General features: G+C 38.5%; 1 protein-coding gene across 6 annotated transcripts in view; it reads left to right on the top strand.

Moving 5' to 3' along the window:
- The first annotated feature begins 423 nt into the window (after positions 1 to 423).
- PRPF40A (pre-mRNA processing factor 40A) overlaps positions 424 to 21,112 on the top strand; it is a 59,644-nt gene continuing 38,955 nt past the window's right edge. Inside the window, exons 1-5 of one of the 6 annotated variants that reach the window (XM_077861756.1) lie at positions 424 to 813; positions 1,857 to 1,988; positions 13,758 to 13,838; positions 15,198 to 15,228; positions 17,884 to 17,900. In XM_077861756.1, the coding sequence (XP_077717882.1) occupies positions 538 to 813; positions 1,857 to 1,988; positions 13,758 to 13,838; positions 15,198 to 15,228; positions 17,884 to 17,900 (537 nt within the window). In that variant the 5' untranslated portion in view covers positions 424 to 537. Of the gene's footprint in view, positions 814 to 1,437; positions 1,679 to 1,856; positions 1,989 to 3,368; positions 3,449 to 13,757; positions 13,839 to 15,197; positions 15,229 to 17,883; positions 17,901 to 21,112 lie in introns of those variants that run through there. The other 5 variants (XM_077861757.1, XM_077861754.1, XM_077861755.1 and 2 more) reach the window with 5 other exon arrangements.

Genomic DNA, 21,112 nt, shown 5'->3' with positions numbered 1-21,112 from the left:
GGCGCGCGCGCCCCGCCGCCCCGAGGCCGCGTCCTGCCGCGCCCGGTCCTAGCGCCCGCCGGGCTACGGCCCCCTTCCTCCGCCGCACGCCCCGCGCCTCCCGGGCCCCCCTCCCTCCCGGCGGCTCGCCGCCCCTCGCTCCCCGCCCCCCGCTCTCCTTCTCATTGTTCTCCCCGCCCCTATCACAACTTGCCTCCCCGCCGCCCGACACGCCTCCGCCCCGCCCCCTCCGCCCCGGCGCGGGCTCTCCAGCTGGTGCGTACGGAGCTCGAACCCTCGCCTCCTCCCCGCCCCTCCTCCTCCGCGGGCGGCGCGCGCCCCGCCCCGGCCCCGCTACCGCTACGAGCCGCGTACCCCCCCTCCCGGGCAGCCTCAGGTTGGTGGGGCGTACGGAACTCGGGCGGAGGGGGTGAAGGTGGCAGGCGCACTGCCCCGCCCCCTGCGGGGTGAGGCGGTCTGAGCTCCCTCCCCCGGGGAAAGTTGGTGGAGTTTTCCCGGCGGAGGCGCAGAAACTTCCTCCGTCCCCCTCCCCCCTCCATGCAGGCGACGCCGAGCGAGGCTGAGGCTGGGGGCCAATCGCCGCAGAGCTGCGTGTCGGAGGCGCACTCTGATTGGACAGCGGGGAAGCCCGTCAGCCTGTTGGCCCCGCTGGTCCCGCCCCGCAGCGCAGGGCAGCCTTTAACCTTTGGCCCCGGCGGGCGCCAGCCACTCAGATCGCTGCTTGTTGGTATGTGCAGCGGCAGTGGCCGCCGGCGGAGCAGTCTGAGCCCGACGATGAGGCCGGGGACGGGAGCCGAGCGTGGAGGCCTCATGGTGAGTGAGGCGGCGAGCCGCCCTCCGGCGCGGGGTCCCGGGGACGGGGAGCGGGGGCTGTCGGGCCGCAGCGCCCGGGCCCCTCCCGGCGGCCCCCCGAGGAGACGGCCCGCGGCGAGGCGTCGGCGGAGCGGGGCGAAGCGGCACAATGAGACGCGGAGTCAGAGGCCGGCCGCCGGTCCCGAGGGGCAGAGGCCGGGAGCGCGCGGCGGCGCTCGGGGCGGCGGGCTCCGGGGCTGGGGCGGGGCGCGGCGCGGGGGCGCGGAGGCGAACCCGGACGTCCCCGCGGCTGGGCCTCGGCCTCGGCCTGGGCGGCGGCGGCGGCGGCGGCGGCGCTGGGCCTCGGGCCTCGGGCGGGGGAGCCCCGGAGAGCCGGGCCGGCCCCCGCCCGCAGCCCCCGCCCGCAGCCCCCGCCCCCGCCCGCGGAGGGCTTCCTCAGGGGAGTGAGCGGCCTGCGCCGGGCTCCGGGCCGCCCCGGGGAGGGTCCTCCCTGAGCCGAGGAGCGTGCTCTGCGGTGCGGGTTCTGCGGGACGCACCCGCGCTCGGCGTCGGGCGTCCTTGGGGACCCTGGCCTCGCTCGCCTCTCCCGGAGGCCGCGCTCCTCACGGGGAAGTCGGCGAACCCTCGCGTCAAAGCGTGAAGTCAGCGTGGAGCCGGCCCCGGAACGGCCTCTGTTCGGGCGCTGGCTACCTCGTACCCGTGAGGAACAACAAAGTCGTGGCTCCCCGGACCTGCTCCTGCGCGGCGCCGGCTGTTAACGCGCTGCAGCGGCCTGCTGCGGAAATGAAATCTGTGTTCTCTTTGCCCAGTGATTATTTTAATTTTTTCTCCGATTACTTTGCGATTCGGCCGGTGGCGAGCCCGTGTAAGTTCCGGTGGGAGGTGCATTTTGTTTAAGAAAACAAAGTACGAGGCAACCCGGTGATGGGGTCCCAGTTGGCCTGACGCTGAGCCACTCTGTGCGCGTAGCCGGCTTGTGCGATCAGTTTTTTGAGAAGCGTTCATCGTCCCTTGCTCGCTCTCACGTGTCCCTTGTTTTCCAGATGGGCCACCCTGGCATGCATTATGCCCCGATGGGCATGCACCCCATGGGCCAGAGAGCCAACATGCCTCCTGTACCTCACGGAATGATGCCGCAAATGATGCCCCCTATGGGAGGGCCGCCAATGGGACAAGTAAGGATGCTCCTGTTTCGTTTTGTCTTCGGTTATCGTTGTGTCAAGATTTTCAAAACCTGGGTCAATACTTGCAGTTATTTAAGGATTAGTTTATGCCAAAATAATATTGTCGAATAAGTCAAATGCTAAGTCTAATCAAATTTTGAAAGTAAGGAAAAAGCCTTCTGTTTTAAAGATTTATTTTCTACCACAGCAGAACTAAGAGTTCTCTTTTTAAGTAGCTGTTTATGTAGTCTTTTTAGCGTCATGACTTTATTTTTCCGAGTATGTCAATTGAAGTTAAATGTTTGAAGAGTGATTATTATTTTATAGGTCAACGTATTTTATGTCTATGGACCACGTAGATGCATAGAATCTAAAAATAGCAATTGCTTAGGCCTTTACCTTAGAGTAAAGTTTATTCCTGAAATAATTTCCTCGTGTGTGTGTGTGTGTGTGTGTGCGCGCGTGTACTCGGTGGGGGTAGAGCAGGGAGGTTCTACTCTGATTTGATTCTTCATAGGATAGTGCCATATAGGGGGTTCATTTTCCACTTACACTGTTTGGTTTTTGTTTTGTTTTAAATGCTTATTGCTTCTGCACTCCTGCTTTTGAGCTGTCCCTTTCATCTCCAGCATAAATGTAAATGGACATTTTGTGGGAGTGATTTGGAACAAATGGTTTCAATGCTGACTCAGTGAATTCAGTAGAACTGAGTTCCTAGAGAAGCATCCAAGAAAGGTAACAGGTTCAGTTACCATGAATAATTTCATGCTCCCTGTCAGGTTCTGTAATACATAGACTCTTTCTTTGGTGGCTGAGTTCTTTCCATTTGAGTATCTCAATAAATCATCAAAAATTTAGGCTAGTAAAATATTTTGGAAAGCCAGTCAATTAGGTATGGTCTTTCTGCTAATTAATACTGTTTGTGTTGATAATCAGTTAAGCCTTGATATTTTAAGTTATTGGTGAAATTGTAGTGGAGAAAGGAGCTTACTTTGTGTCTTTTCTCTTTTAACCTTAGGAGTAGAAGGGCTTAATGTCAAGTGATTTTCTTCTTTTTAATTTGAAATATAGCCCTTAATTTTGATAAAAATCTATATTCAAAGACACCAGGCCCAAAAGATTCTGCCTGTAGGAGTTGAGTGTTTTTTTTTGTTTTTTTTTTTTATAATAAAAGAACCATTTATTCTGTTGTTCTGGAATAACACAAGTTTTAAAACTCCCTTAGATGATGGAGAAACAACTCTGATTCCTCTTCTGTTTCTTTCCATCTCTAAGCAGCAAGGAGCTCTTCTGGTTTTCTTAGTAGAGCTGCTCTAACTAGATAATGAGCTTTAAAAAATATTTATTCTTTAAATGCTCTGGTTCTTATTTAAAATTAGTTTCTTTCCACAGAAAGATAAAATAAAACAATTTGCTACTGCCAGATGCTTCTCTCTTTTCTGGGGCCTTCTGTTTCCATTGGGCCAATCAAGGTAAGTTTTGCAAGGGATTGACCTGCTTACCCTTGCTGTAATGGTGCTATTGCACTACCAAACTAAGACACCAGCTAGTCATTTCTAGTACAATGCAGATTTTATTTATTTTTTTTAAGTACTTTTGTGTATTTCATTGGCATAAGCTGGTCACAGTTTGTTTTATGGCCCTTTCTCTTTAGCTGTATTAGTGATCATCTTCCTAGTAAGGTTACTTGATATTTGGTACACATCCATTCAAATACTCTTAATTTTACCTTGAGATTTTCTTCTTTTTTTTCTAGACCAGTGTATGCCATGTACCTTTAAGTATACCTATTTAGATGTTTAAAAGTCTCTCTCTCCCTGTCAGCTCCTGTTAGGAGAATGAATGAACGACTTAAGGGTCCAGCTCTTAGGGTCCCAAGAGAATCCCCACTGTTTTTCCTTAAAATTATATACTTCTTTTGTCTTCTTAATCTCTTAACTTAAATGGGGCCCAAATCTTGGTAAAAGTAATTCTTTATTTAAGCTTTCGTAACAGACTGGGAGGGCATGGATAATTTAAATACTCAAGTAATCTAGAATTCTAATTTAAAGCTCTGTAAATAACTACCTTTAAAATAAAAGTTGACAGCACAGTGGATCTTTTTCACGACTACTCACTCAGAGGTGTTAATGGTCAGAAGTTCATGAGAGACAGCAGGGTGCCTGTGAATGACACAGTTCAGTGCAGGGACACAAAGTTGGTAGGGTTCTGCTGTTCAATTTTAAAAAGTTAAAAAGTCAGTTTACAAATTTTTTAGAGTTTGGTCCTGAGGGTGATGGAACCTTCATGTATGTTGCCTACTTCACATTAATATCTCATTCTGGGACCAGCCGAAAATGAAAATTGGTGCTAGTCTTACTCGCTAAGTGCTTCTGGTGTTTGGAATGTTATATGGGCACAACAGGAAATTTTAAAACTTGTTTGTAAAATAGTATGCAGACTGGACAGAATTAACAACCTTTAGGAGCCAGAAGTCATAATTTTTCAAATGAAAAAGTTATTTAGGTTAAAAGAGTACTAGGTTTTCTGAAGGTTTTTTTTTTTTTTGTACTTATTCAGGAGATTGACTACAGTGCCCTTTATAGAATTCAGGTTGAATCTGTTACTACTGAAAAAGAGATTTCATCTCAATTATCTATGACATAGGTTACATTTGCTTCTTACTGTACGTTAACTTCATATGGGAAAGTTGTCCTGGTTTTACAGGATTATAGACTCTTATAGTTGGAAGGGACTGTGAAAGTTGCATGGACTTTAATATGGAAATTAAATAATGCTTTATCACTGGTTAAAAAAACCGTTAGTAATATTTTCCCTACTTGGTGGGAATACTCAAAAATTTGCAGCAGAGATTTGCCTTAAGATGTGATTGTATGTGAGGCCATTTTCCACTTATATGGTCAGTAATGTTTTTCTTTTAAAATGTTCTCACCTCTTACAAATTTTTGTTGTACTTTCTACACAAAGGACACGCAAGTCCTACCTTTATCACAGGTGATTTTGCCCTCACTAAAATCCTAAGAAAGTCCTCCTAGTTGGCTCTTTGTTTTTTTCATTTTTAATTTTTCTTTTAATGAGAAAAGTGGAGTAAAAGCCGTAAGGTCTCTTTCAGCTCTAACAACCTATGATTCAATTCAGGTCATTTGATGAGAAGAGTAGGTGATATGTATGAGATTTTATGGGTTGATATGTACATAAAAACAAAATTCTTTAGTAATGCCTCCCTAATTCTAATTATTCAGTACTCTTTTTGCCTTTGTTCAGTAAGTTTGTAAATGAATGCTTTTCACAAATGAGTTTGATTTTCTTGTTCTTACATTGAGTAAGGCAGGCTTTAACAGATCTTGAGTCTATTCCTGCTGCCATCTGGACCCAAGTAGTATATACTGCCATGCCCAGGATACTCTTGACAAGTTTTGAGCTGGTTTTCTTGCTTCAGGCCTCCCCCCTCAGATTCTTTTAGAGTTCAGCATGTTGTCTCCTTGCCCAAGAGCCTCCAGTGCTTTTCTGTACCTATGGTCTAATGTCTAAATTCCACACTTTATAACTTTCAAGAATCTCCCAGGTCCAACTTAGTGCATGAGTCTGAGCTGCATGCCTTCTCGCTCCCTAATTTGAACCCAGGCTGTTTTCTCTATCTTGAGTGATTGTATCAGTTCATGACTGAGCTCATGCTGTTCGTGTCCTCCTGTCCACAGCTCACTGCCACCATGAACTTTCCTTTACTTACCTAAGTTCTACCATTTCAAGTTTTGCCTTCCTCCGGAGATCCTCAGCAATAACTTTGCCCAACATACACTTTCCCTTCAAATTATTAAAATAAAATCCTATGTAATTTGCCTGTAACTCTGTTGCACTTATTTGGGATTTATTTTTGTTTTATGGTGTATTTGCTCTTTCCAGCATGTAATAGACTGTAAGCTCTTAGAGGGCAGGGCCTATGTTTTGTACTTTTTAAGAAGTCCACAGGTGCTGAGCACAGTTCTCAGCACAGCATGGATGCTCAGTAAAATACTTGTTGAATGAATGAAACAAAAACATATTCTTTCCCACATTATAGGCCATGAAGATAGATGTTACATGTGACTATTTTCAGTGGTTACTTGTGACTTTACACTGTTACAACTTAATTCTTATTTTTAGTGTTTGTCTCTCTAGTTTTTTCATTTGATAAAAATGGAAGATAAAATGTAATATTTTTTGGTGAATAAAGCAAAAGTACGTATTTCCATTTATTTTTAAATAATAGACAACTATGTTTCTATCTGTTTGATTTTAGTGATGGTCTTTTTTAAAGAAGTTTTACCACAAAGTTTTGCATACCCTCAGGGAAAATGATGATTTGGAATATAGGCCTTCCAGAGAAATCCAAAGTGTTGGTATCTTAGATTTATCTGACTGATTTTGACCAGTTAATTTGTTCCTGTTACTTTTAAGTGACCTTTATTTTGGGCATTTACAGAATCCATGCCATTGAATTGGGCATTAGTAAGTGACAAAAAGGCTTTTTTTCCCATTAGGTTATTTGTTCATAATCTTGAATCTCAGTAACTTTCTGTGTGCATTTATGTTACCCAGGCAAGTATTTTTTAAAAAAATAGATCGACCCAGACCTAGGTGCTTGTATAACTTCTCGGCTGTGTATATAGTTAGATGTTGATAGATTTACTAATGATACTATTTTTTTTTTTAGGTAGCATTTCAGTTACATATGAACTCATCTATTTAAAAACTTTAGCTAGAGTAATGTTTCTGAGTATGGAGAGTATTTGGAAAGATGTTAGAAGACAATGTAAGTGTGGAAGAATGGAGTGTACTCCTCTCCTTTGAGATTCACAGGACACAGTGTTTCCTAAAGCTGCTGGGAAGTCTTGCAGAAGCCTTTTAAAACTATTTTTCTCAGTGTTTCTTGATTGTGGGGCTTTTTTTAGCCATCTTCCCCTCCTCCACTTCCCCAGGCTCCCCTTCCCCCCCCCCCCCTTACATGTTTATTTTGCTTTGTCTAGCACATTGCATGGAATTAATGTCGCATGGAATTACCATTTTGTGAGAAATGTTGTATTGAAGCTGTTTTTCAATTTAGTCTGGTCTTTAGGAGGAAGAGGCAACATCGAAATTAGTATTAACAGGTATGATGAAGCATTTAAAGAGTGCAGTGAATGTATTCATTAAGTAACAGGATTAAAAAGGAAAGAGAACAAATCTCAACAGCTTAACAGGTTGATTTTTAATTGGGTTTGTTGGAAATGTTGATGATGTGACTTAAAATCCTCATAAAACTGAATCAGTAGCTAGTAAAGGTACCTGAGTATATCCCATAGCTCTCTACTGGGGTATTTGTTTTTTAACTAGAGATGATAAGGCTAAGTTGCAATGATTTTTGGAGTGAGTAGATTACTGTCTTGTCTAGAAGTTGTTGGTCTTTCATTCTTACTTTTTCTATACCTTCATATTACTTTTAGTCGGTAGGCATTTAAGTCTCTTGGCTGTGGTGTTAAGATGAAAAACGGGGATCCCTGGGGTGGCTCAGCGGTTAAGCGCCTGCCTTCAGCCCAGGGCGTGATGCTGGAGTCCCTGGGTCAAGTCCCACATCGGACTCCCTGCAGGGAGCTGCTTTTCCCTTTGCCTGTGTCTCTGCCTCTCTCTGTCGCTCATGAATAAATAAATAAAATCTTAAAAAAAAAGAGAAAAATGTATATATCTTACACTGATATGTACCTTATTCCCTCCTATGCCTGGTATTCCCTCACGTGCCTGGCTGAACTTTACTTTTTTTTATCTTGTAACTGCTGTGATTTGGCTGTCATGATATTTGTAGACATTTGGAAGTTTTATGGAGATGAATCTTTTGTATTTCTTTTCTTTCTCTAGAAGTAATTAGACATTCCTCTTGTTAAAGAAAAGTTAATTGTAGTACTGGTAGTACTAAAGATAATGGTGTTTTGCATAATGGGCTTTAAGGAAAATCTGCTTCTAATTGCTTCTTTTTTACTTGATACTGTGTACTTAAAGTGGAAATCTGAGTCTTCTCCAGATCTGAGTGATGCTGGTAGCTATATGTTTTGAAGGACTAAACATGTCAGCAAGAGAGGACTGTTCTGAGTTGAAATATAGTTTGCTTTATCTACAGCTTTGATTTTTTTTTCCTCCCCTTAAAACTTGTTTATCTTAGACTTACAAAGTTCTCACTACAATACAAATATAATTTTACTCATTAGGACCTGATCTTCTGTTTGGGTTAAGACTTTATCTTTTGATTAATGAGCATTAAGTTTCTGTCCAAAAACATGGGCTTTGGTATAGTTTCCTTGGCCATGTGCTACAAGACAATGGTTATTCCTCGGAAAGGTGATTTTTCAGTAATTTCAAGGTTATTACATATTTATTAGGATATATTAAATACAATAGAAAATTTTTTCGTCTATGTGGAAACAAGAACTGGTCATAAAATTGTCTCTTTGAAGCATTTGAGTTTCTGCTACGTCCATGTATCTGTCCTGTACCCTGGTAATATGTACATAAATGAGACATGCTCCTTGTTCTAAAGGTTCCTGATAGTGAGAAGAAACTAAAAAGCTGAGTTTCATATAAACAACATATAATGATTTAAATAGATCTAAAACTGAATCTAGCTTAAAGGACTCGGAGTAGGGGATAGTGACAGTCTTATGTCCCTCCATACTTGTGTCCTAGAGGGCTTACATTCAAAAGAAGGCTTAGACGACTCTTTAGAGGAAGTTTTTTTTTTTTTTTTTTTTTAATTTTTTTTTTTTTTATTTATTTATGATAGTCACAGAGAGAGAGGCGCAGAGACACAGGCAGAGGGAGAAGCAGGCTCCATGCACTGGGAACCCGATGTGGGATTCGATCCCGGGTCTCCAGGATCGTGCCCTGGGCCAAAGGCAGGCGCCAAACCGCTGCGCCACCCAGGGATCCCTAGAGGAAGTTTTAAAGTCTAATTCTGTGTGACTTGAGACATCACTGTTTGTATATATATCCCTAATACGTTGAGTTTTTTCTTTTTTCTTTTTTTCTTTTTTTTTAATTTATTTATGATAGTCACATAGAGAGAGAGAGAGAGGCAGAGACACAGGCAGAGGGAGAAGCAGGCTCCATGCACCGGGAGCCCGACGTGGGATTCGATCCCGGGTCTCCAGGATCGCGCCCTGGGCCAAAGGCAGGCGCCAAACCGCTGCGCCACCCAGGGATCCCTACGTTGAGTTTTTTAAAAATTAAAATTAATTTATTAAAATGATAGTTTTTATTTATATTTAAGTTTTTGAGTCTGTTTCTCTTTATATTTTCTTCCTCATTTAAAAAATTGGGGGTTTACTAAGAGGCAGTGGGCTAAGTATCATTAATAATTTAAACTATTAACTTGTTCTTTTGCATATAGTTTTTTTTATGGTTTCAGGAAATATGATTGTAATACTTAATCTGTGTTAGAAGGAATTATTGCTATCACTGTCTTTGTATGTAACTTTGAGAAGTTGATATACCTTAACTGAATTTGATCCTTCTGAGTCTGAAGAGGGTTGGCATTCATTCATAAGGTAAGTTAGTGATGTAAAAGTGGTTTTTAAATACTAGACTTAATAGCTTCTGTGTATTTGTGGAATTTGACTTAAACATATTAAAAGGAACCAAGTTAGGCAAGAATCCGACTTTTTAGATAATTTGCAACTTAAGATTTGCAGAAAGAATGGTTTTTAAAAATCAACCAAATTTAAAAGTTCATATTTATTTTTTTTTTTTTTTTTTTTTTTTTTTTTTTTTTTTTTTTAAAGTTCATATTTAAACACAAGATGCTTAGTTTGTGTGATTTCTTTCCAGCAGGAAAAACTTCAGGAAATAATTATGAAGAAAAGAACTTTTGAAGTGTGAAAGATTTTCACTGTGTGAAGATTTTCACTTTTGTTTTGATATCGTGAAAGAATTAGGCTAATTTAGTTTTATGTTTTTTACAATTTAATGTGTGGTAGAATTAACAATTGCTTTTATTACTTTACCTTTAGTTTTAAAAATAATGAAAAGTGAAGCAGGCTTGTCTTATCTAACGTTAGGAACTTTCTAAATTGAGATACTAAGAATGAGCCAACTGTGCAGTGCTTTCTAGTTTCTACTTGTTTTTATCGATACCTGTATTTCTTCTGAAGGCATCTTGATAATTGAACTTAATATCGTTAAAAGAACAGAAGTACACATTGAAAAATTTTTAGGTAGTACACATATACAAATGGTTGGCCATTTAGGAATGAAATTTACCAAACGGTATATCTGAATTTTTTTTTTTTTTTTGGTTTTAAAAACTGCCAAAGTGTCTGTAAAATTCAAATATATTGTATTTTAGACAGTTTAGCTTTTGTCTTACATGTGTTTTTATCTTTCCCATTTTCTCCTGTTTCCTAAAAATTTGTAACACTTAATATATTTGCCAGAGTAGCTTAAATGGAAATTTCTAAAGCTCTACATGGCTTTGATTTTATAGTGTGCTTCTCATTAAGCTTATATGGATTAACACTTTGTAGCTTTAAGAGTGATGTGGCAATTGGAATTTATAGTGGCATCATTGTAGCAACTATGTTAAGAATTTGTTCCTTTAACTATTTGGAACCAAGGACTCATTTTCATTGAACTTATGATGTCATCAGTGATAAGACACTCCATTATATTGTGTGCCCTTAGTGAGAAGAAAAAAAACCTAATGAGAAGTCTAAAATACTCTGCAGATAAAACTGGGAGACCAAGGGTCTATTCCCTTCAACGTGAAGCAAGAAGTAAACCTACCATGCTGGGAGGGATGACAAAATAACTTTTGAATGCCTCAACTTTGATTATTGGGCAGAGGAAGGGGAAAGTCACTTCTGCGGATTTGAACACAGATCTCGTTAGCTTGCCACCTGGATTAGTTTGTTATTAAAATAATAATGGAAAACTTAGGAACTTTCAATGGTTTCATATTGATGGTGCTGTCAAGTGACTGGCCTAAATCAACACAGCATCCTTGTTGAATTCAGATTGGTTGAAACCTATATCCCCATATTATATTTATCCTAGAATTAATAAAAAAAAGGAAATTATAACATTTCCACAAAGTAGATTCTTCAGGCTTTGAGAAACACGTTTTTTGGTGATGCTCAGACTTCTGGAAGAGCTCTTAATTTGTCGATTCTTACAATAACTTCTCATGAAAATATAGCATTTTCCATATTTATGTTTTTGTTCTTTGGTTTCATACCCCTCAGAATTTATAGAGATATTTAGGGAGAACTTAAATTTTTGTTTAACACGATATCTCATTCACCTATTTCCATAAATGTAAAACTCTATTTTGAAATAGAGAATGCCAACCTCAGAATTTGGGGAGTTAAAGGTGCAAAGACCCCCAGACTCAGGTTTTATATCTGGGGAAGACTTTATGCCACAGTGTTTCATTGTCCTGGTATTTGGACACACTTCAGTCTTGACAAGTGTGGTCCCTTTGGGGTTAGTCCTCAGACTGGATGAAGAGAAGCACTGGTGGGACTCCCTCAAAACTGGAGTTTGGCGAGTGTGTTCCAGAGCATTGTCTCCTCTGCTTCAATTTTTGCTACAAAATCAACATTGACTCTTCATCATCTTTTTATTTGAAACCTATAAAAGTCTATTTGCAAAAAACTTAGGTGTTCTTAGTTAAAAATTAAGTGACTCTGGTAGCAGAAAGTGATAAACAGCTGTTTTGTTTTTTTTAAAAAACAGCAACAACAACAAAAATCCCCGGTGCCCTAAATCTCATTCTATGACCAGTTCCACAATTTTTAGGCTAAAGGCAGATTTTTGAGATGTTTTAAAATTTGAAATGTGGGAAGAACAATTGAGAGAATTCTATCAAACTCTGCTCTTTAATGATTTTTAAAGGTTGTTTGCTTTAAATGTCACTGGCCTGTTCTGGTCAATTCTTACTATGTTGTAAGGGGTTGTGGTTTTGGTTTTGGGTTTTGTCCGTTGTTTTTTAAGTGGGATTTGATCACTGTCTTACGAAGTTTCATGTAATTTCAACTTGAAATTACATTTTATACTGCTATTATGTGGGAATATTGTTGCGTGATGGAGATTTTACCCCCGCTTTTCTTATGTTTTTATTTCTTCTGAGAAAATGCTTTTTTCTCAAGTTTTCAAAGTTCAGTTTTCCAATTTAGCTTAGAATTCTAGTTGATGGATATGTTACCAGCTTTGAATTTTATATATAGGCCATTTTAAATACGAGGCTGTTTCTTTCTGTTGCTCACCATGCCTCCCCAGAAGTCAGTTATGTAGTACTTAAAGAATTCATACCTGTGGGGTGCTTGGGTGCTTGGTCGGTTAAATGTCTGCCTTGAGCTCAGGTCAATCCCAGGGTCCTGGGATCGAGGCCCACATTGGGCTGGCTCCCTGATCGGTGGAGAGCCTATTCTCTCTTTCTCTGCTGCTCTCCTTGCTTATCCAAGTGCTTTCTCTCTGATAAATAAAATCTTAAAGAATTCACACCTACTTTGCTGTAAGCCTAAAGTGAAATTAGTTGTGAGGGTGTATCTGTTGGGAGTAGGGAGAAGAGGGGACAAGCCTAGTTCTCATTTGATTGCTGTTTTTCCCCTTACTATATCAATTCTCTAATTCTTTTAGTCAGGGTGGTGGAGACTTGTGTTTCTGTTTTCAAATTCTATATCTTTTTTTTTCAACTGCTGTTTCACCATATATTCCAAGTAATAGTCAAACGTTTCCTGTCAAGTTCTTGTTTCATGATGTTTAAGCAATTTATTAAATATTTTAAGGAACAAAATAAACCTTTGTATTTTAATCTGTTAATAAAGTGCTACTTTATTTTAATGGTGCTTTACCCTGGTTTTGTTTCGTGAGTGGACTTTCCCAAATAGTAAAATTCACTGTGCCAAGTGTTCTCATCTGTGTTTAGTGGGCTTTGTATGTTCCTTTTGACCAATATGCTTCTCAGTTGTTTCTAGTTCTCCAATTTTCATTTAATTTGAAACTGCTTGAATACCTGGTTACCTTATTCCATTACCTATGATTATTGTATACAAGTTTTATTTCCTTCCATGTTTTTCTTAGATTTGCTCATATTAAAATCAAAAGTATAATGTGGGATTGTACTAATAGGGATGAATATTAGGTCAAAATCCTATATTAATCTTCATGATTTTTATTTATACTTAGTGAAAATTCATTCATAGATTTAGATGGCAGTCATTGGGAGACTAATATTTTCTTCAGATATTCACATATGTGCTTTATTAAGTTTTTCTTTCCACGAGAGGACATAGGTGATGTGTCTGAAGTTTGTTTTTTACATATTTTTTATGGTTGTTGAATTTTAAGCACTTTTGATCAAATTTGAATTTTTTAAAGAGCCAGATTGCTATGAAATTTGTTTAATACAGATATAGTCAGTGGTGAGAACTACAAAAAATTTTTGTCTTGCTCCAAAGAAGGAAGAAAAAAAAACATGAGTGATGAGTTAAAATTAAAAGATTAATATTGTCAAATTCACATTGGAAATAACATAGTAAGTGTAAACCTAACTTTTAAGTTTGTTAAAATAATTTTAACTCTACACATACATTAAATATTAGCTCATTGATAAAATACTTCATTCATTCAACAAGCACTTACTAAGCATACTATTGATATTACATAGTTTTCACTGGGTTTAAATCGTGAGCTGTACATATTAGCTTTGATAGCCAGATAGATTAATAAAGTTCTATTTGGTTTTATTTAGTAACCTTTTTTTTACTTTCATTCTAGATGCCTGGAATGATGTCTTCAGTAATGCCTGGAATGATGATGTCTCATATGTCTCAGGCTTCCATGCAGCCTGCCTTACCGGTAATCTAGTAAAAATAATTATTTACTGTGATGTTTTGACTACTTTTATTTATGAAATACTATACTATCTATATATTTTCAGGCAATCCTGTTAGCTTTCTAAGTCTGTCTTGAGTACTGTATTACTGTATGTAATGCAAGGTGGAAATTACAGTGGTAATTCAACCCCTGAGCCACCCCGGTGCTCCAATTTAGCACAGTTCTTAATTGCTATATACTGATCTCTACTCCTATTGGAGGGTCTTCTTGTTCCTCTCCCTAATACACTTTATTCATTCCACCTCCATGTCTTAGCTCAAGCCATTTCCACATCCCCCCCCCCCCCGCCCCGTTGCCCCCTGATGCCCTTTTAACCCAAACTAGATTTTAGTTATCCTTCAAGGTTCTTGAATGATAGGCATTCACATTTATTCGTATACTTATATACACATTCTTAATTGTTAATTCTATATTAAACAAGAGTAGAATACTAAGAAGTAATAATTTGTCAGCCAGAAGCATTTTATTGGTCTGGTAGTGTTCTAATCTTAAAGAGTAGACATTTGCTCTGCTGAGTGTTAATTAACGGATGTAATATGGTTTAGTACTAGATCCTAGATTTAGAAATCAAAGATTTTATTCTAAATTTACATTTCATGAGACTTGAGTGATGGCACATTGCTTACATAATCCTTCACAGTCTTATCACCCTTACTGGATTATACAGCAATATGTAAAGTATTATGATATTCATAATAGCATAACTTATTTATTACCTGATAACCTAGTGGTTGTAATGAGCATATTCCACTGGGGTGGTAAGTTTGCAATGTCTTACCCAAAACCTTTAGGCCAAATATATATTTCAAAATGTTTTAATGTTATAGAAGAATACTTTGTATATTCTGTATATCCTATAAAGATTTCCTTTGAGGTCTTGTATAGTGCCTTATAATTTCAAGCACAGTATTTCTGTAGCAGAGCTTAAGAATATTCTCTTTGGGATGGGATGAATAAAGAGCTCATGTCATTCATAGCAGATTTTGCCTGTGTAATGAGTGTTTGTATGAAAGTTGAAAAAACTTGGTTTTTAGAGCTTTTTCTGTATCAGAATTGTGGGTAAATGGTTGTGGATCTATATGTAACCGATGATCATATAAATAAAACACTTAAAAGTGCTTCAGTAGCCCCGGGTTATTGATGTTTTTCAATTTAAAATGAACTCAAGGAACTAAAACCACTGAAACTTACTGAGAAACTTTGAGTCAGTGGCTTGAGAATTATACATTAAAAAGGACTATATTTGTGCTTTTTGAGGAAGTTCTATAAAATACAGTTTAAACAAGGTGAATATTACTAATTACATTTTTTTTCTTACAGCCAGGAGTAAATAATATGGATGTAGCAGCAGGTATGTGCATTCATGGTGGTAAATATTAGACTTCATTTGGACAATAACTATTATACTGGTATAACAAGGAATAAAAACATGGTCACTTCTTGGGCTTTATGATTAGCTCCTGATTTTTTTTTCTCTGTCCTTTTAAGTAATGAGAAATAGGGATAGTATTCATAATTGAATCCATAAAGAATTACCATAATTTTAGATCAGGAGTTCTGGGACCACATTTGGTCTACAGTTATACTTTAGCCCATACAATGTTTTAAATTTAATAATTAGTTGCGGACATTTAAAGTCTTGGGCCATATGTAACAATTAGATTTATTTTTTTACACAAAGATTGAATTTATCTTGAAAAACTGGATTATCTGAATATTTATTGTTTGTAATGGTGCTTATCAGCATAGTAGGTAGAGAATATTTGAATGAATACTTATGGTTGAGGGCAGCTAAGTGTCTCAGTGGTTGGGTGTCTGCCTTTGGCTCAGGTCATGATCCTGGGATTGAGTCCTGCATCAGGCCCCTCACAGGGAGCCTGCCTCTGTCTCTCCCTGTCTTTCATGAATAAGTAAATAAAATCTTTAAAAAAAAGAAGAAGAAAAAAATTCTGATTGAGTCCATTATTTGTACTCAGACATTGTGGAATTGGATATTAACTCCTTATTTTGGATATGGAGCATGTACTCTCAATAGCTTTCTGGACTATTTCATAGTCTATTCTGTTACCTGCTTGTCCTTATAGTCATTGGAATTTGAAAGCCTTGTGATTATTAGTATTTTTTATCAACCAATTATCAGTAACTGTTTTGACTTGTGTACCTTTTATACATATTAGTAATGCCTCAGTTTTCCATGAGTAAAGAATGTTCCAGATAAATTGGTATTGCAGATGCTGAATTTTATTCCATGGTTATGCCAAATTGTTTTTGTTTTGGTTTGTTTTGGTTTTTAGGGCAAGGGAGAGGGGCCAGAGGGATAGGGAGAAAGAGAATCTCAAGCAGGCTCCACGTCCAGGGTGGGGTCTTACAAAGGGCTTAATCTCATCATGACCTGAGCCAAAATCAAGAGTCATTTAACTGAGCTACCTAGGCATGCCTGAAACTTTTTTTTTTTGTTTTAAATGTGATTTGAAACATTTAGAATGCACCATGTGCTTTCCTACAGGTTTATATGAGTCATAATGGATCTTTTTAAGATGTTTCACAAATTTCTTTAAGCTGAAATGATGTTCTGAAATGCCTACTATAATATTTTGCGTATTTAGATATCTAGAGCTGATTATTACCCTAAATAATCCTGGAAAATTACCTAAAATTTTTTTTTGATTAAAGTATAATTGACATACAGTATCCTGTTACCTTCGGGTGTACAACATTGTGATTTGATATTTTTATACATTACAAAATGATCCCCACAATAAGTCTAGTTACCTGTCACCATCCAAAGTTATTACAAATTGTTAACTGTATTTCCTATGCCATACACTACATTGCTTTGACTTATTTTATAACCGGAAGTTTGTGTCTCTTAATCCTGTTTACCTATTTTGCCCTCCCCTCTTTGGTAACCAGTGTTTTGTTTCTTGTATCCTGAGTCAGAAACTGACTCATAAAATATCTTAATTACTTTTTAAATGCTTTGGTTCTACCAGTGATGTCCATAGTAGCTTCTTTGACTGTTCTCTGTTTCGTTACTTTATTCCCTCTTTACATATAGTTTTTGTTTTTTTTTTTTCTTTTTTTTTTTTTAAAGATTTATTTATTTATTTATTCATGATAGACACAGATTGAGAGAGGCAGAGACAGGAGGAGGGAGAAGCGGGCTCCATGCCGGGAGCCTGATGTGGGACTCGATCCCAGGACTCCAGGATCATGCCCTGAGCCAAAGGCAGGCGCCAAACCGCTGAGCCACCCAGGGATCCCCCTTGTTTTCTTTTTTATACAAAGCTTTAATTTACTAGTTTCTAAAGTTAATGCTTCTTCATTTGACCTTGGTGACTAATGAGCATTTCCCCTTATGTCTAAAGGGATATTGATAATAATTTAGGATAGTACTATCTAATAGACCTTTATGCAATGAAGAAAATGTTCTATAATCTATACTGTCCAATATAGTAGTCATTAGCCATATGTGATTACTGAGTACTTAAAATTGGCTAGTGCAAAGGAGGAACTGAAATTTTTAATTTAATCTTAATTAAAAATTTTAAGTTAAACAGCGATATGTGATAGCTAGGGGATATTGTATTGTACACCACAAGTCTGGACTTTATATAGTTGAAGGTGCTGTAAATCTAAAGCATAGAATCTGAGGCCTGTGGCATTATTATATTTCAGTAGTGTAGTAGAGAAAGGAATTAGTCAAGGTAGACACCTTAAAATAGCAAGCGGAGAAACAAAAGGCAAAGATTGTGAATATTTCTCTAACTCCAAGTGAGTTTGTAGGTTGAAAGCTCCAAGTGCCATTTAAGACTGAAAATGCTTTGCATGTAGATGTTTATTTTGTAAAAAAGAGAACATATACGTATTATGGGACAGTCTTAGGGTATTTGGTGTGACATGATAAGGAGGAAGAAATAGTATGAATAAATACTTTAAAAATGTTCACTGAAGGGAGAGCATGATTTATCACATTGTAAATATTGTTCCTTTTTTTATTTTTTAGGTACAGCATCTGGTGCAGTAAGTACCTCTGGAACATAATTTATTTCATTATACTTCTTTAGCCTACAACATTGATTCTTATTTCTGTTTTAAGGATCATCTGCTAACTTGAATCTTTTTCCTTTCTTTTCTATGCCAAAGGTTGAAAAATGGTTTGAATGATCTATCTTAAAATTTAATTTTTTTAAAATTTAATTTTGATGGGATTTAATGAAAGAAAAAAGAATCCGATATAGGTCAGATTTTACAAAGATTTGAATTTCCCACTCTTAGTACAATTAGAAGGGAAACAGAACTTATAGGTATACAGTAATTAACCTGATAATTTTCACATAAGGTTTACATTAGAAGGTACTCCTATATAAAAATTTATGTAACTTTTATTACTGTAAACCTAATACAGACTTTCTAATACATAAAATTTAAAATACTTTTGTTTATACCTTCCCTAATGTCAGAAAGACATAGTATTCAAAATTGCTTTTCTTGTTGTTGTTCTTGGTGGTGGTAGTTGGTCCCCTCCCCCCTCAGGAAAGGAGAAATACACTGCTACACTGCATTTCTTTTTTTCCATACTTGAATTTTTAAGATAATAGTTATTTTTGCTAATGTTGCTGTGTAAGATGTTCATAATAGAACATCTAATAGAACATAATAGAACATATGTTTTTATGATGTTTGGGAAAATAAGCCTGATGAAAGCTTCACTTTAAAGATGGCTATTTACTTACTGATAATAGCCATGCCCTTTGGCCTCAGGGTTTTCTGTAATTTTTTAGTTTATTTTTTAATTTTTTAAAGATCAATGGAAAGAAGAGGGTTTTTTGTTTGCCTGCTTGCTTGTTTTGGGGGGAGCAAAGGGACAGAAAGAGAATCATTTTAAAGATTTTACTTATTTATTCATGAGAGACAGAGACAGAGAGAGTCCAAGACATACGCAGAAGGAGACGCAGACTCCCGGCGGGGAGCCCAATGCAGGACTCGATTTCAGGATCACGACCCAAGGCAAAGGCAGCCACTCAACTACTGAGCCACCCAGGTGCCCCACAGAGAGGGAATCTTAAGCAGACTGCACACTTAGCATGCAGCCAGTGCAGAGATTGATCTCACCACCATGAGATAGATCATGACCTGAGCTGAAGTCAGGAGTCAGTCACTAATGGACTGAGCCATCAGGCACCCTGGAAAGAAGAGTTTATATGTATAATCTCATTTAATCAAAATAATCCTGAGAGTTGGCTATTATCCCCATGTTATGGTTGAGGAAATGCCAAAAGCATTTGCATTGCATTGCAATTGCAATTTGCATTGCAAAAAGCAATTCTTTTGCAAAAAGAATTGATTATAAATGTGTTAATATTTTAAATATGAGGGGAAAGACTTTTAATTGTGAACTGTATTTAAATGTTTTAAAGTTTCTTATATCTTTTGCTTTAAAAGTTGAATGGTTATAGGGACGCCTGGGTGGCTCAGTCTGTTGAGTGTCGGACTTTACTCAGGTCGTAATCTCAGGGTAATGAGATCCAGCCCTGGGCTCTGTGCTAGGTGTGGAGTCTACTTGGGATTCTCCTTCTCCTCCTTTACCCCTCTCCTGCTCGCATGTGGGATCTCTGTCTTTCTCTTTAAATAAAATCTTTTTAAACAAAATGTTGAAGAATTATAAAATATCCATGTGGTGGTCTTCCATTACAAGTGCCTATTTATATTTTTCACTAGTGATAGCTCATGGTTTTTTGTTTGTTTATTTAAATAATGCAGGCTCATTTGGGGGATTAAGAAGCAGACATAAGTTAAAACGAAGAAAGTGAATTTCACCCTAAGTTTTTCCACCTCGAAGGGACCACCACCACCATTAGTGTTTTGGTTGTGTCAGTTGTCTATCAAACCTTTTTTTCCTAAATTGAAATAATCTTTTTTTTTTTTTTTTTTTTTAAGATTTTATTTATTTGAGAGAGAGAAGGTGAGCACACACACTTGAGCAGGTGGGGAGATGCACAGAGAGAGAGGGATAAGCAGGCTCCTTGCTAAGTGGGGCTCCATCCCAGGACTCTGGGATCATGGACTGAGCCACCCAGGCACCCTGAAATAGCTTTTTTTTTTTTTTTTTTTTTTTAAAGATTTTATTTATTTATTCATGATAGACACAGAGAGAGAGAGAGGCAGAGACACAGGCAGAGGGAGAAGCAGGCTCCATGCACCGGGAGCCTGACGTGGGATTCGATCCTGGGTCTCCAGGATCGTGCCCTGGGCCAAAGGCAGGCGCCAAACCGCTGTGCCACCCAGGGATCCTGAAATAGCTTTTTAATCATACGTCAAATTCACACATATTCTGGCTTCTACTTCTGGATTTTCTTTTACATTTTCCAGAGATGGAAAATGTTTATTTTGTTTATTTTTCCTCCAGTATTGCACATTTTCTGATTAAAACAGCTTTAATAGTAATCTGGGCGGCTCAGTTAGGCAGCTAAATCTTGATTTCTTCTCAGGTCATGATCTCAGGGTCCTGGAATCCAGCCCCCAAGTCGGACTCTGTGCTCAGCAAGGAGTCTGCTTGAGGGTTCTTTCTGCCCCTCCCCTGCATTTCTCTCTCTCTCTCTCTCTCTCTCTCTCATATAAATGAATAAATCATTTTAAAAGTTTATTAAGACACTTCTTTATTGTTTCTTCATTATTGCTTTAGCTATTTTCACATATTAGTGTATGAATTCCTGTATCCCCCTCCAAAAAAATCTGTAAATATACATATACCCACACACACTAAAGACAAAATTGTGGTATTCTGGGATTATATTTAATTCGTTTCAATTTTGGAAGAATTCACATTTTCTACTCTTCTATTTTCCCATCTAAAAATACTGTGTATTTGAAAATTTCCTATTTGCTTTAATTCTTTTTAGATTTTGGGTACACAAATTTGAGTTATTTGAACTCTTCAGATCATGGTCATTGTCATTTGATCCTTGGAGGATTCCTCACATATTTTTCCACTTTATTCTTCATCTTCACTCCCCTCCCTATAACACCCTTCCTAACAGGTGCTCATTTGGTTATATGCCCAAAGATATGCATATATTGGGAAAAGCTTACGGAATTTTTTTGTAGATGTTTTTGTGGTTTTTTTCTTCTCCTTTTTTCTTTTCTCTCTTTTTTTTTAAAGATTTATTTATTTAGGCACATCTTCGTTGTTTTTCTCTTCATTATTGCTTTAGCTATTTTCACATATTAGTGTA

This window comes from Canis aureus, chromosome 20 (assembly GCF_053574225.1).
Source record: "Canis aureus isolate CA01 chromosome 20, VMU_Caureus_v.1.0, whole genome shotgun sequence".
In the NCBI taxonomy this organism is placed as follows: domain Eukaryota; kingdom Metazoa; phylum Chordata; class Mammalia; order Carnivora; family Canidae; genus Canis; species Canis aureus.
The sequence above is the reverse complement of the archived record's forward strand: the minus strand, read 5'-3'. Positions and strand labels throughout refer to the sequence as shown.